This window comes from Spinacia oleracea, chromosome 6 (genome assembly GCF_020520425.1).
Source record: "Spinacia oleracea cultivar Varoflay chromosome 6, BTI_SOV_V1, whole genome shotgun sequence".
Lineage (NCBI taxonomy): Eukaryota > Viridiplantae > Streptophyta > Magnoliopsida > Caryophyllales > Amaranthaceae > Spinacia > Spinacia oleracea.
The window spans coordinates 112,273,363-112,287,625 of NC_079492.1; the positions used below are offsets into that span (position 1 = coordinate 112,273,363).

The window sequence follows — 14,263 nt, forward strand, 5'->3', positions numbered from 1 at the left end:
TATATGAATAAAAATTGTTTCAAGGCATTCTGTAAGTTTAAGATTTCTAACGAAAAAAAATTATAACAGTCACCGTAGGCCTGTAGTGTTGAACCTGATTTAACTATCCCCCGGCCAAAAATTGCATCAATTAGACATAAATTACCAAATTGGACTTACATAGCCACTGGAATAGTAATAGCAAAGAAACTGTACCGGCCAGTTTATAAAATTAGATTAGTTTGAGATTTTGTAATAAATGTGAATATCTTTAACTAAAGTGGAAAGCATTATCATAGTTGGTTCCGCAGAAGATTAACATAATTGGCCACTGAGGGCACTGATTGTTAGAAGCCTCATCTAGTTGGAAAAACTCACATAGCTAGACAAATACTTGAAACAGATAGCAGGTAGTTTCATAATCTACAGGACCAACAGTTATAGCTAAAAGCCTAAAAGTGAACTTCAAACGAAAAATTGTTTCAAGATCTCCTCCTGGAATGTTATCTGTGAGATAGCACATAGTACATCAAAAATTCAAAACCCAACCCACTTTATGCCAGTTTATTTTCTACAGCAGCACGTTTACAGCTCAATGCGAATATAAGCTACAATCCAATCACATTATGTAGCGTTACTGCATAAACAAACAATTGATCTCATTCAAATCAATCCAATCACATTATGACCAAAATCTACGATTAATACATGTTTACAGCGCAATGTAAACATCACCATAAGCTACATTCTGATCACATTATATAGCGTAAGCAATCTCTTGATGTCATCCCTCCCTAGGTTCTCTTATTTATAGCATGTTCCATATTGATTGAAGCACATTAGGCAGCAAGGAGGCAAAGAAAACACAGAATACAAAATCTATGAACCTGCATAGCATCATTGTTGGCATGATAGATTCTGCTGTCATAGTAACTTAAAGCCAAAAATCAAATATATTGGCACTGGAACGTAAATCCTACAATGTCATAAGCTAGCTACTGAAAAAACATGCATAAAAATTATGAGCTAACTCAACTCTCTATGACAGCAAGCATGGCTTGTCGAGTATCTGCGAACTGGTGCCAGTCACGAATTCCAGCATAATCAATTTGAATAAGCCATCTTATGCAGTTTTGATAAGTATGCAAGACTTTTTAACCTGGGATGAGGAGAGCCTTTGATGGGTTTCTGGCTATAGTTCCTCCAGCAATACTCATCGGGTGGTATATCAACTATTTTGTTACTAATTGTTGGAACTCTTGTTTTTCTCTTTTCCCGCCGTTCAAGTTGGTCATCACCTCCAATGAACTTGTATTGCTCAGTTCCTTTCCTCCAGTCATGCTCACTGTCTGCAATGCAAAAGCAGAACATTCCATAGTCTGACTTATACCTAAATAATATCACCCTAAGTTAATGAATTTCATAGAAAGAATAATAACCTAGAATATTGTAAGTCGAGCCACATTTGGTAAAATTGTTATTCTAGGCAACGTAGTAAACACAAAAACTAAACCTAATTTTCAACAATCACGGCATAAAGGTACGAACTTTCAATATATAACCGTCAAGAACATGATAAAAATTGAAAATTTAAGCATAATTCATGTCCAAGTACACTTTGTAAAAAAATCACTCATTTTCATCATCAAACGCACAAAAAGGGAAGAAAAGTTAACTATTTTCTACTTGGAGTAGTAAATAAAAGTTAATAAGCATGTCAAGAAACAACAGTTTAACTGCATGCCTTATGATCTTGAGATTCAGAGCCTTACTTTTTGTTTTTGTCCACACAACCGTCTAACCATGTGAACGACGTATTTGATCTCTCGGCTGCTGGGAGTAAGAAGAGGAAGGAACACTATTAGTTGAAATGAACGCTATTAGTTGAAAATATAATACACAATCTTCTGAAGGAACACTATTAGTTGAAAAGATTTAATGCATGGAGTTTGGGAAACCATTAGTGAATTTTACACAAAAGATGTTTCTTTGTGAGGTTTGTAAAATAATGTAGATAAAAAACAGAAGGCAAGAGAGACGGAATCAGCTGCTGTGTTGGAAAAGAAGCAGAGTCAGCTCCTCTCTTTGACCTTTAACAGTTTTGGATTTGCAGACTCTGCTTCTTTTCCAACACATCAGCTGATTCCATACTGGTGAGAGATAATGATTTACATCTGGATCACCTCATCTGATCCAAACTGGTTAGCAATTATTGTTAATCGGGGTATCATGAATCTAGCAGGCAACATTATTTCGACAATGCAATGTATTATTTAGTTCTGTAAGGCGGAGCTAGCAGGAAGACGAACTAAATAAGTAATCAACCTATTATAGTGCTAATGAACACACAAATCATTTACCGGTTAACCAAAATGTTTAATTTAGGTCCGTTTGACAGGTTTTGTGATTCAATTTGACATAGCAGGATCGTATAAAAATTGCACATACTACAATTATGATAGAGGAAAAACATATTTGAAAAGAAATACCTCAGAAAGTCCGGAAACACTGTCATATTTTTTGATCCCACCATTATCTACAATTTAATTAATCAAAGAAATCAATACAAACTCAGTATTTCTAATCAATACAAACTCAATACAATAATTATAAGAACAATACGAAGGAGAATACTTACAGACATCAATTTCGTCCTCCATATTATTGAATTTTTTCACATCTTCAGAATAGCTTCATTTTCCTCAAATTCTGAGGGGCTTTCTTCTGATTATTTCCACGCTTTCCCATTTTCTCAAAAACAAATTGCAGAAACTTCAGCAAACTAAAAATTAACTAAAATCCTGAAGAAAAAAAATCATGAAACGAAATTAAATTACAACACCTAATTCAAAAGAAATTCAGAATATTGCTTGAAAATAATCACAAAACAAAATTAAATTACCAACACCTAATTAAAATCGTAATAATTATCAAAACAGAAAGAAAAAGAATCCCCAGAAGAAGAAATGTAATTTAAACAAAACAGAAAAGCAAATGAAAACTGTTACCCGATATTTGAAGAAGATCGATCAAACCCAGGAATTTCACCCAAATTTATAGAACCCTAATTGGAGCGGACTAAAATTCGATTGGAGCAAAAGTAGGATTCAATTCCAGATTTGCAATTCTGAGAAGATTCAATTAGTCAGAAAATTGAAATCAAATGAATCCATCATATGAATCCCTCTTTTGTTTGAATAAATCAACCAGAAATTTGAAATCAATTTGAAAAAGGGTAAATTGCGATTGGAATTGTAAAATACTCACCATTATTGTTTTGGGAACTTCTACTTTCCAGATTTGTGGTTCTGGAATTCGACGTGCCGGACGGACATGACGGCGGAGAGAGTCTGAGGGATATTAGTCTTCACCAAATAGTTTATCCTCGCAGCCGGAGAATCATGTTTTGTTGAATTTCTGAGTAGGGGAAAGCCATTGAAGAGAAGATTCGAAAAGGTTGAGAGAGAAAGGGCGATGGGGTTGAGGGAGGATGTCGTGTGTGCTCTGGGTAATTTTAGGGTTTGGAATGAAAGGGTGCGGTTTAATTAGGGGGTATTACTGTCTTTTTCTATGGGGACACGAAAAGTTATTTTACTATTTTAACCTCAGCTGTTCCTTTATATAATAGAGATTCGCTGCCATTGCTCCTCCAAAATCCCCTAACTTTCATTATGATTCTTTATCAACAGCTCAATAACAACAACATATTTGGCCTTCTTTGCCTTCGATCGTCTTCTTATGGTAATCTTTCTACCCTAAATTTTTTTTGATTAAATTTACTATCGATCAATTTGTGAATTCTTTTTTGAATTAGGTTCTTGAAACGATTAGGTTATCAAAATTTGCGAATGAACTGTTTTTTTGTGATTTCTCATATGAAATTGCAAATTTTATTTCTTATCTGTAAAATCTTTAGGTTTCTTTTGTAGGAATGGGAAGGTATGAAGTGTTTATATATGTAATTGTGAAGTGTTCAAATGAAATCTTTAAGTTTTTTCTCTTTATTTTTGTTGGAAAAGTTTGATTGAAAGAGTTGGACTTTTTGTGAATCTAAAATGAGAGACAAAACTAAAATGTTGGTATTTGGAATTATAAAAAACAATCAAACTATCGAGCATGATAACCAGCTCCTATTTCGTCGGCACGCGAAAGTGGCAGATTATTGGAAGCATTCTACTTTTAGTTTCCGTAGATATAACAATTGTGATAGGTTATGATGTTATTTTTAGCACTGGGATTCTGGGATTGAGATCCACATGTTCCAAGTTCTCATCTTGCTTTTTGTTGTGATTTCAATTGTTCAACAGCTAAGGATGCTAGGTGCACACTAGGTGTTCGATAAAATGCCAATATCAACTGGTCGATTCTCTGCATTTTGAGGTAGAGTTTATGCGCCATATTCTTAGTTGATTGTTCTAGATAAGTAGACAGTAAAAGCTAGGCAAAAAGATGGATCAAGCTAATGAAATGAATCAATTTGTGGTATGAAAATAACTGCCAATAAAACTTACTTCCTACCTTTCATAACACTTATAACACGGAATTTTACGCTATTCATATACTCATAATAATTTCGGCTACATGTTTCTGCTACAGAGTACTACATTTACATGTGTACATAAAAAATCCTGATATACTGACCTTTACACTTTTCAATTGAACTTTATGCATTCTGTTTATTTGATACAGAAGTGTCTTAGTCGTTTATCAAGTAGGATGCTATAATTTTTGCCCCTTCCAGTTATTTCTACTTTTGCTCTTCAAATCTTTCTATTGAGCTCTATCAATCCCTCACCAAGATTGAGCACTCCCATTCTTTGATTCTCGAGGCCCGTGATCCTAAACACATTGAAAGATGCCTCACAATGATTTGATGATGTGAGAATTATGTATCACACTATTCACAGTTTAACCCTCTGGGTACAACTGAAGTCATAAAGTAGATCTTTAATTTTAAGTAGTTTATTTTTTTTCTTATTTTTGAGAAAAGTTAATTTAGATAGTTAAGAACAATTCTTGATGTTGCTCTTGTTTTTTATATTTGAGGCTTTAGTCTACAGTTGTTGTATATGTTGTATACGCTGGGAGCACATAATCTATTGTGTCTGTAGATTCTTTACTTGAATTATTTAATTAGATCAGAGTGATGTCTTTGAAATTTCTTGATGATATAGATTAGTGTATGCACCATCTGTTGCATACCTTTGTTGTATACCATCTTTTGTATGCCATCTGACAGAGGCTTATCTTTTATATGGCCCGGGTGCCCCTCCCCCCCCCCCCCCCCCCCCCCATTACATAGTGTATTTGTAGTTTCGGTCCCCCCTAAAATTTGAGTATAATGGTATATGTTCTATAGTATATTGCTTAACTTTTCTACTGGACCCCCTCGTAAACTAGTTCAAGATCCGCCACTACCATCTGATACATTTAACCTTATTGATAATTGGTAATAATTCTTCTGCTGGCTAATTAGATTCGTTTGTTAAACCAACACCATGTCAAAATTATCTCATTTATATGCATTCGTTTAACTGACGCAATTTGCAGAATAGTTTTACTAACTCTGATTCTATACTTGACAGAAGTAGTATGGCCGATGAACAAAGTGAAGAGAAAGGATCCAGAACAAAATGTGCCATCTAAGAAGAGGGCAGAGGTCCATAATGGGGTACAATCAAGTACACCTTTGTTCCTCGAGATTAATGATTTTGACTTGTCTAGTGGGGATTGGGAAGCTACCTACAGGAAACAAGTTGGTGCTTATTCTAAGAGAATTGATATAAATATGGACGAATATTCGAAGATTGATAAGTGGAGGACAACTTAGGGGAAGAGAAAAAGGTATGAATTTATGCATCTTAACTGTCACTGTTGGTTGTTTCTGTTGGGATAGGTTCTTTGTTTTCTGAAGAAGAAAATTGTGGAGCATCAGTTGATCTCTCAAAATTACATTTGACTCCAATCTTATATATCCTGCTTTTGACTGGAGCAAATGTAATGGTTTTCCTTTTATACATGACTCTCTGTATTGGAATCTTTATGGCCAATGGGTTAGAGGTATTTATATATGATTCTATTTGCAGCATCTGTGTACTTCTTCCTCCTGTATCATTTGATCCTGGAAGTCGACAGTGCTATCATCTGACACCTAATATAACTCTGAGTACCTATGCTCCTTGTTCACCCTCTTGGATAATCATCCTTGTTTGATACTACAGGTGTTATGCGTTTATGGTGGTCTCTCTCCTAATATTCGGACAATTGATCAGGTTCTTGTTTAATGTACTTTTTTCATTGTAATTTGTGATATATTCTGGTGTTGTGGGCATTTTTTCTAACATTACATTTTTTTGTTGAAACTGAAAAGCTATTTGTGGTTACTGGCTTTGTTTTTGTTTGTTATCGGGGTCTCATCGACTTTATAATATCAGGAAAAATTACCTTTAGTAATTACAAACTTCGCACCTGCTTCATTTCAGTAATACGAAGAGTGTCTTCAGAGTAATACTCTTGCATGGAATAACCAGGTTTAGTTCTGATGTTTGACACATTTAATGGTTTATTACTAAGGAATAATAAGAATGAACAACTAACAATTATATATTAATCTAATGATCGGATATATTACCTAGAATTCTTTTATCAAAACATGTAGAACATGTGGTAATGTGCTGAACTTAATTAATTTCCCTTCCATTATTGTTGATTGAGATATTATTGACAGTGAACATGAATGAGGAACTGATGATACATGCTAGTAGAGATGCATTGCTAAGAGTAAGGACACTTGAAATTAAGGTACTTATATACTCCGTAGTAATTTAATGTTATGTAAAATTCTAACAATAGTAAAAGAAAGAGGAAGGCAGGATGTCCGAAAGCCCAGGAGCTTAAGGTGAGCTGCACTGCCCATTATATTTTTCAGTTTACTCACTGTTTGGTGAATTCTTTTTGTTAATCACTTCAAGATATTTTGCCACTAATAAATTGATGAAATTTATTGTTTTTTTCCTCTGAAGATACATTTATACAGAGAATAAAGAAGCTGTACCAGGAATACAACCACGGTAGAGAAATGTAGTCGTTCTTACATTTTTTTTTTGGTTCTATTTTATTGTTAAAGTTCTGCACAATTAGGAGTTTCTATTTAGATTTTTGATGAAGAAACAACTTTGATACCTCATATGTACTTCTTTATTTACTCCAATGTTATACAATCAAATTATTTTTATGAATACCATTCACCTTTATTCTTTTGTGTGACTAATATGGTTGCTGCTAGCTGCTACATCTATTGCTAGCACTGCTACTGTTGTGCTACTACAACTAGCTTGTATTATTATTATTATTATTATTATTATTATTATTATTATTATTATTATAATAATAATAATAATAATAATAATAATAATAATAATAATAATAATATCATGCCAGTAACTATATATATATCTCGTAACTGGCATGAAAAGATATGGTTACTAGTATATATTCCAGTAGTAACTAGTCTATGCTTGTAGTAACTGGCAATAATCGAAGCCAATTACGAATAAAAATCTAATAGTAACAGGCCAAGTCTAACACCAGTTACAAATAGTTCGGTTCTTTTTGTAAAATTTGACATATAATAACTGGCAAAAATAATGCCAGTTACGAATAGTACAATATTAGTAACTGGCATTTGGCAGTTACTAATAATTAACACTATTAGTAACGCCGGCTATAGCAACGGACGATGTTAGTTACTAAAAGCCCATTTTTGCCAGTTACTAATAGCACTTTTTCTACTAGTGCATGCTTGTCCAAATGATTGTTTGCTATATCGTAAGCAGTATGAGAATTTGAATAAGTGTCCACGGTGCGGAGTTTCGCGTTACCAACGCAAAGGGGTAAGCGAGGGTAAGAATGGGCCGCCAGCTAAGGTGTTGTGGTATCTTTCCATAATACCGAGACTGAAGCGCTTGTTTTCGATAAAAAATAGGCAAGGAATTTGAGGTAGCATGCAGATCCTGATCGAAGGAAGAAAGATGGTTTTCTTAGACATCATAATGATTCTCCCCAATGGAAGACTATTGACAAGCTTCATGACACTTTTGGTAAGGAACCTCAGAATTTGAGGCTTGGGTTATGTACGGATGGGATGAATCCATTTGGCACTTTTAGCTCCCAACATATTACATGGCCAGTACTTCTAGTCATCTATAATTTACCTCATTGGTTGTGTATGAAACACAAGTACCTCATGTTGTTGATTCTTATATCGTGGTCTAAACAACCGGGAAATGACATAGATGTCTACCTTGAACCTATCATTGATGATTTGACAAAGATGTGGGATGAAGGGGTTTTCGTATTCAGTGCACATGCAAATGAGACGTTTAGATTGTGTGCAATGCTTTTCTGCACCATCAATGACTTCCCTACTTATGGTAACTTATCCGGGTACAAGAACAAAGGAAGGAATGCATGCCCGACTTTTGAAGATGATACACAATCCATATATATTTCTCAATGTCACAAACATGTATTCTTGTGAACGCAAATGCTTTTTAGACATGATCATCCTTATCCTAATATGAAGACAACATTCAATGGGGATGTTGAGATAGATGTAGCTCGTAGAGCGTTGACTGGTAAGGAAGTTTATGAGCGGGTCAAGGATGTTCAAACGGTCTCCGGCAAGTCAGTGAAAGACAAGGTTACAACTGCATTATGAAAAAAATAGTCCGTGTTCTGGAAACTTCCATATTGGAAAGATCTACTGGATAGGCATTGTCTTGACGTCATGCATATTGAGAAAAATGTATGTGAAGCAATTCTTGGGACACTTATGAATATTTCGGGCAAGACAAAGGATACCAAGGAAGTTAGAGAATACTTGAAAAGTAAGGGGTTTCGTCCAGAGCTGCGGCCTCAGTCTTTGGGATATAATAATAAGGAAATGGAGAAAGGGGGTGCCAATAAAAAAGGGAAAGGCAAAGGCAAAGAAAAGGGCAACGGCAAAGGGAAGAAGAAAAACGATTACTTGCCTCCGGCTTGTTTCACATTGTCCAAAGAAGAAAAACGATTATTTTGTGATTGCTTGTATGGCATTAAGGATCCCTCGGGGTACTCATCGAACATGAAAACACTTGTGTCTTTAATGGAGAGTTGAAGTTATCTAGTATGAAATCTCATGATTGTCATGTCATGATGCAAACATTCTTACCCATTGCAATTCGTGGGATATTGCCAAAGCATGTGAGACATACTATTACTAGTCTTTGTTCATTTTTCAATACGATATGTAGCAAAGTGCTTGATCTGTCAACACTCGATGAACTTCAGAATAAAGTAAAAATCCAAACATTATGCGAATTTGAGATGTATTTTCCACCTTCGTTCTTTGACATAATGGTTCATTTAATTTGCCATCTTGTTCGAGAAATTAAGTTGTGCGGTCCAGTGTTCTTTAGGTGATGTTATCCTTTTGAGAGACACATAGGAGTTTTACAAGATAAAGTGAGGAATCCTGCACAACCAGAAGGTAGTATGATTCAAGGAAACGTGGGTGAAGAAGTTGGAAATTTTGTGGCCGAGTTTCTAGCAAGAGCTGAACCTATTGGTCTTCCTACATCCCGACACGAGGGAAGACTAGAAGGCAAGGGTACAATTGGGTCAAAATTGATCTCACCTCCTATGCATAAGCTATTACAATCTCACTTATGTGTGTTGCATCATATTCTAGCCGTCCACCCGTATTTGGTGATGCATAAGCATGAATTGGCTAATGAATACCCTTCCACAGGGGAAAGAGAATTGACGCAGTTGCATAATAAAGAGTTCATTAAATGGTTCCAAGATAAGTTTATTGGTGAACTAGAAGTAGCTAGTAATAGTTTTTGTGAAACTGTTCAGTATCTAGCTCTTGGTTCTTGGGAAGCTGTGCATTCATATCAGGGTTATGATGTCAATGAATACACATTTTGGACCGAGCGCCAAGATCAGAAGTCCTTGTCAGTGCAAAATAGTGGTGTCTCCATCGTGGCATCATCAAGAGAGTATGCTAGTGCTAAGGATAGATGTCCGGTTGATGCCAAGTTGTCTTACTATGGGCGAGTCCAAGACATATGGGAGCTTAGCTGTGGTACAAAATTCAATGTTTGTCTGTTTTGGTGGAAGTGGGCTGATAATAATAGGAGGTGTGTAAAAAGGGATGATGCTTGTGTGTTCACTCTTGGGGCTCAATCATAGACATCCTAGGCTCCCAAGGGTCGACCATGATCATCCCGAACCTACTCGGGATCGCGTAGTGGCCCGAAATGTCTCGAAACGGGCCTAAAAAGGCCAATTTCCCATCAAACGACCTGAAATCTCAAGGCATACTCAATAACAAATATTAGTACTTAAAATCACTACGACAAAAATTGCTTTTAATAGCGCTTAATAATGCTTTTAACAGCGCTTCTTGAAGCGTTGTTGATGGCTTCGCTATTAAAAGTAAAAGGTACCTTTAATAACGCTTTTCAAAAGCGCTGTCATATGTAATATCTAGGATAATTCAAATGTTTCTTTCATAGCACATTATAAACGCTATTAAAGATTTTGCGCCATCTTTCAAATTATTTTCTAATAGCGGATGTTATGAAGCGCTATTAAAGGTTTTTTTTTAATATAATATTTATACCTGAAAAATGTTTCATTTTTTTTACCACAAATAACACCATAATTGAAAAATAGTAAATAGTTAAAAATTAATATCCATACCTCAATTAAAAGAATTTTTACATTGTCGCCCTAATAAAACCGATTACATAGATCTAAACTAAAACTAAAACTAAAAATTAAACTACGTCGTAGAATACATTAATCAATACTTCAATACAGTCTTATGTTTGTTGGTTCCTTCAACATAACCTAACGATTATACAATTGTTGAACAACATTGCGCACCCGAAACTTGCTATTTATAGAAACCTGTTATTTATGGAAACCTGCTAAAAATAGTAACTGCCGTAATGGGTAGTTGTTAAAAGTGGCAAGTCATAAAAGATAGAAACCTGTCAGAATTAGGTGTTGCACTCCAATATAAATCCTAAATGAGATAGAAATTGCAAGAGGAATCCTATTCCTAATATGATTCGAAAATAAGAGTTACGTATTAATTAAAATCCTAACGAGCCTAGAGTTCGTAACGGGCCCAGACGCATTCCGTCACAAAGTTAATACGCGCTAAAAGACTCGGATAAGTCTCAAACACTCCGGATTTTAAGAGTCCGAATCTGACAAAGAAAACGGCCCAGACCCTATTTTAAACGCCTGGCTCTGGGCGCCGAAATCTTCGGCGCCCGGCCCTGGGCGCTGAAATTACCTGGGACGTGTTCTTTCCTAATTCTTCGTGGATTAGAGCTCTAAAATTCTATCTTTCCACGAACTCTTTTCTATAAATATAGCCCCAAATTCGACGTGAAAAAAGACACACACAATTCATTATTCTGAGTATTGACTCCAACCCTTAAGCCTAAGCCTCACGCTGCGAAATTGATCACGCGTTCTGTCGCAATCGATCCAAAAATCGAACAGAACGTATCCTGTCCCGTAGTTTGAGATTCGTTAAATAAAAGGAGAAATAGCAAAGTCAAAGTGGTTAGTTTTCTGAGAACCGTCACGCACCTCTCAAGGGTGCGTCGTAATGTGCCCCTTCGCATGATTTAATTGCTTTCCTCGCCCTTTTATGAACTGTTAAACTAATCAAATCTGATTGTTCTGTCACGCCTAATAAAGATAATATGTTGGGAAATTGGATTATCATGCTAGGTCCCTTAAAACAATCTAAATCAGATAATCGCGATCGATCTAGTATTATATGTTGCATATTGTTAAAATCAACTCAGATTAGTTTAATAGTTAACGCATGTCCCTTCAATTATTTATGCTGAGCTAGTAAGGATATCCTGCCTCTGGAGTTATCGAAGAGCGAGTACTCCTCTCGGTAGTTACAGTCCCCCGAACCCTCAATCTCTACCTTGCGGGTGTATGTTGAGAGATCCCCACACCAGGGATTACAAGGGAACCTACGGCCGTCGTGGTCAAACATAATTGCACTCCCTTTATGTCTCGATAACCGGGTTTTGTCAGTTTTTCTCATTGTCGTTAAAAACTGAATGGCGACTCCTATATTACTAGTCAATTGGGTGTAAACTCACAGGAAATCCAATTACACTTGATTTGACAAAAAGAAACGTCACACCCACGAGGGACGAGGTCACGCATTAGCCTCGTGCTTTTTCGACCCCCTCACAGTGGCGACTCCGCTGGGGATAGTGAAGGAAATACTCGTGCTCGTAGGTAATCAAAATAGCCGAAGGGTGAAACGATCCTACCCCGCGTTTCCCCATCAAGTTGGGACGACCTGAAAATCAGCATATTAATGTGAACGGACAGAATCGCATAACGAATCTTGGCTCCCTTGGATGTTTCATCTCGGGAGTTGGGACTAAGGATACCCATCGCCAACCGGGGGGTGCATACGCTTCGAATGTTGTCCACTCGGCACTTTCGCTAGTAGTACACCCGTCCCAAACACAATCGCTTGCCCATTAGGTACCTCTCATTGGTGCATGCCCCCTTGGCTTACATCGTGATTGGCCTCTTGGGCGAAATTCGTCTGTTGAAGGCACTACCTCGACCGGGGCATGTGTTGGATCTGCGATAGAAGCGGTACCAAGCCAGGCGCAAATACTACCCATAAAGCCTATCATGAACTACATAACATATTATTATTGCCTCATGATGTAATGTTAGTTATGTGTAGCGAAATATGTAATTGTGTGTGACAAACAATGTTAGAAAACCAACGACCTTAAAAATTGCCCAAACATTCATAAACCAATTGGCCAAAGAGTTATACCAAAATACGTGTTCCGCAAACCCGAACGATCACCGCAAAAATAGGAATGGCCCGTAACGAACCCCACAAACGCCGCACAACGCGTAAAGGACGTTATTAGGCAAACACGCAAAATCAAAGTCGCAAAAACAAAAAGTAGACGCAAACAGAAAACGAGAACCAGCCAGGGACGCATTTTCAATGCCCCTGGTTGGGCGCCAAAATTTCTCACGCCCTACGCTGGGCGCTGAAGTTGCTGCCTGGCCTTTTGGTCAGGCGCAGCAGCCTCGGTGCCCGCGCATGAAGAAAACACGTAGCAAAAAAAGAACCATTCGTAAAAATTGCTGCAAGGGCGTATGAAAAGCACTCGATTCTAAAAGCGACTAAAAAAATAACTCTTTGTGTCGTTGTTAGGTCTCCTACGACGACAATGCTCGGCATCAAAACCGAACATGCTAATAACTATGAATGTCACACGGGCAAGTGTTTCGAAAATCCAAAGAATGACCAAAAGGAAAAAAACCAAAAAGTGTACCAACAAAAGAAAGAGCGAAAAAACCAATAGAGAGAGTCAAAAGTCTAGACTAAGTAATGCTTGAAACTTTGGGGCCTAAACTTTAGCTTATCTTATGCATAGGACTGGTCCTGCCACTTGGTGCCGATCTGGAAATCAAAGGTTAGTGCGTCTCGAAGATACATCACCAACACCAGGTTTAGTGACTCCAAGCTCCGTCCGTCATCCCTCATTTCAAGGATCTCCGCTTCCCCAACCTCGATTCGCACCCTCAAATATGTCTATAGAAGAGTTACAGAACCAAATGACCCTACTCATGAACCAACTGAAAATGGAAAACGAATCCTTAGCGGCTGCGCAAGCCAAACATTTTGCATTACTGATCATTTGGCCTCCCGAAACCGAATTAGTTCAAAAATTCATTGACAACCTGGACCCAACTTACAAACCACATCTTAGATACTTGAGCCGTGATACCTTCAAGAGGGTTTATGAAGTAGGAATGAAGATCGAGGATGACCTCACAAAAACAGTACAAAGCAAACCTGCATACAAGAGTAGCACCTACCACAGGGGCCCCATGCCCCAAGCCCAAGAGGTCCATGTTGTGAAAGAAACTCCAACCCGAAGGAGCCCGGGAGGGTGGACCCAAAATCGAAATTTTGCCCCACACGGGTCGACTCTAGTACAAGCTTTCCAAAGACTAACCAATCAAGGAAAACTAAGGCCCATAGGCCCCACACCCGACCCTCTAGTCAAAAGTAAGTACTGGGTCGAGGGCGCTCGCTGCGAGTTCTATCAAGGGAATGGGCATGATACTGAAAACTGCTGGAGACTAAAAAACACGATCCAGGATATGATAGAGGAAATAATACCTCTCCCCAACGTTGGCAAACCCA

General features: G+C 37.3%; 1 protein-coding gene and 2 long non-coding RNA genes across 6 annotated transcripts; 2 read left to right on the plus strand and 1 right to left on the minus strand.

The window, feature by feature from the left end:
- Positions 1–702: 702 nt before the first annotated feature.
- On the minus strand, positions 703–3,437 carry LOC130462748 (uncharacterized). 2 transcript variants are annotated; one of them, XR_008923491.1, is made up of 6 exons: positions 3,247–3,437; positions 2,988–3,106; positions 2,618–2,780; positions 2,469–2,515; positions 1,752–1,812; positions 703–1,328 (listed from the first exon to the last, which is right to left on the minus strand). It is a non-coding gene; the product is annotated as an uncharacterized lncRNA (long non-coding RNA). The 2 variants fall into 2 exon arrangements; XR_008923492.1 differs by having other exon boundaries at positions 703–1,369.
- A 172-nt stretch (positions 3,438–3,609) lies between these two features.
- On the plus strand, positions 3,610–7,232 carry LOC110784724 (uncharacterized). 3 transcript variants are annotated; one of them, XR_002532355.2, is made up of 4 exons: positions 3,610–3,720; positions 4,287–4,359; positions 5,565–5,823; positions 6,201–7,232. It is a non-coding gene; the product is annotated as an uncharacterized lncRNA (long non-coding RNA). The 3 variants fall into 3 exon arrangements; XR_002532354.2 differs by having other exon boundaries at positions 3,614–3,720; positions 6,066–7,232; XR_002532353.2 differs by having other exon boundaries at positions 5,565–7,232.
- A 992-nt stretch (positions 7,233–8,224) lies between these two features.
- Positions 8,225–10,215, plus strand: LOC130463488 (uncharacterized). Its single transcript, XM_056832629.1, has 5 exons — positions 8,225–8,424; positions 8,536–8,664; positions 8,752–9,090; positions 9,273–9,347; positions 9,459–10,215. The coding sequence occupies exons 1-5, from the start codon at positions 8,225–8,227 to the stop codon at positions 10,213–10,215; spliced, it is 1,500 nt and encodes a 499-aa protein (XP_056688607.1).
- Positions 10,216–14,263: the final 4,048 nt, after the last annotated feature.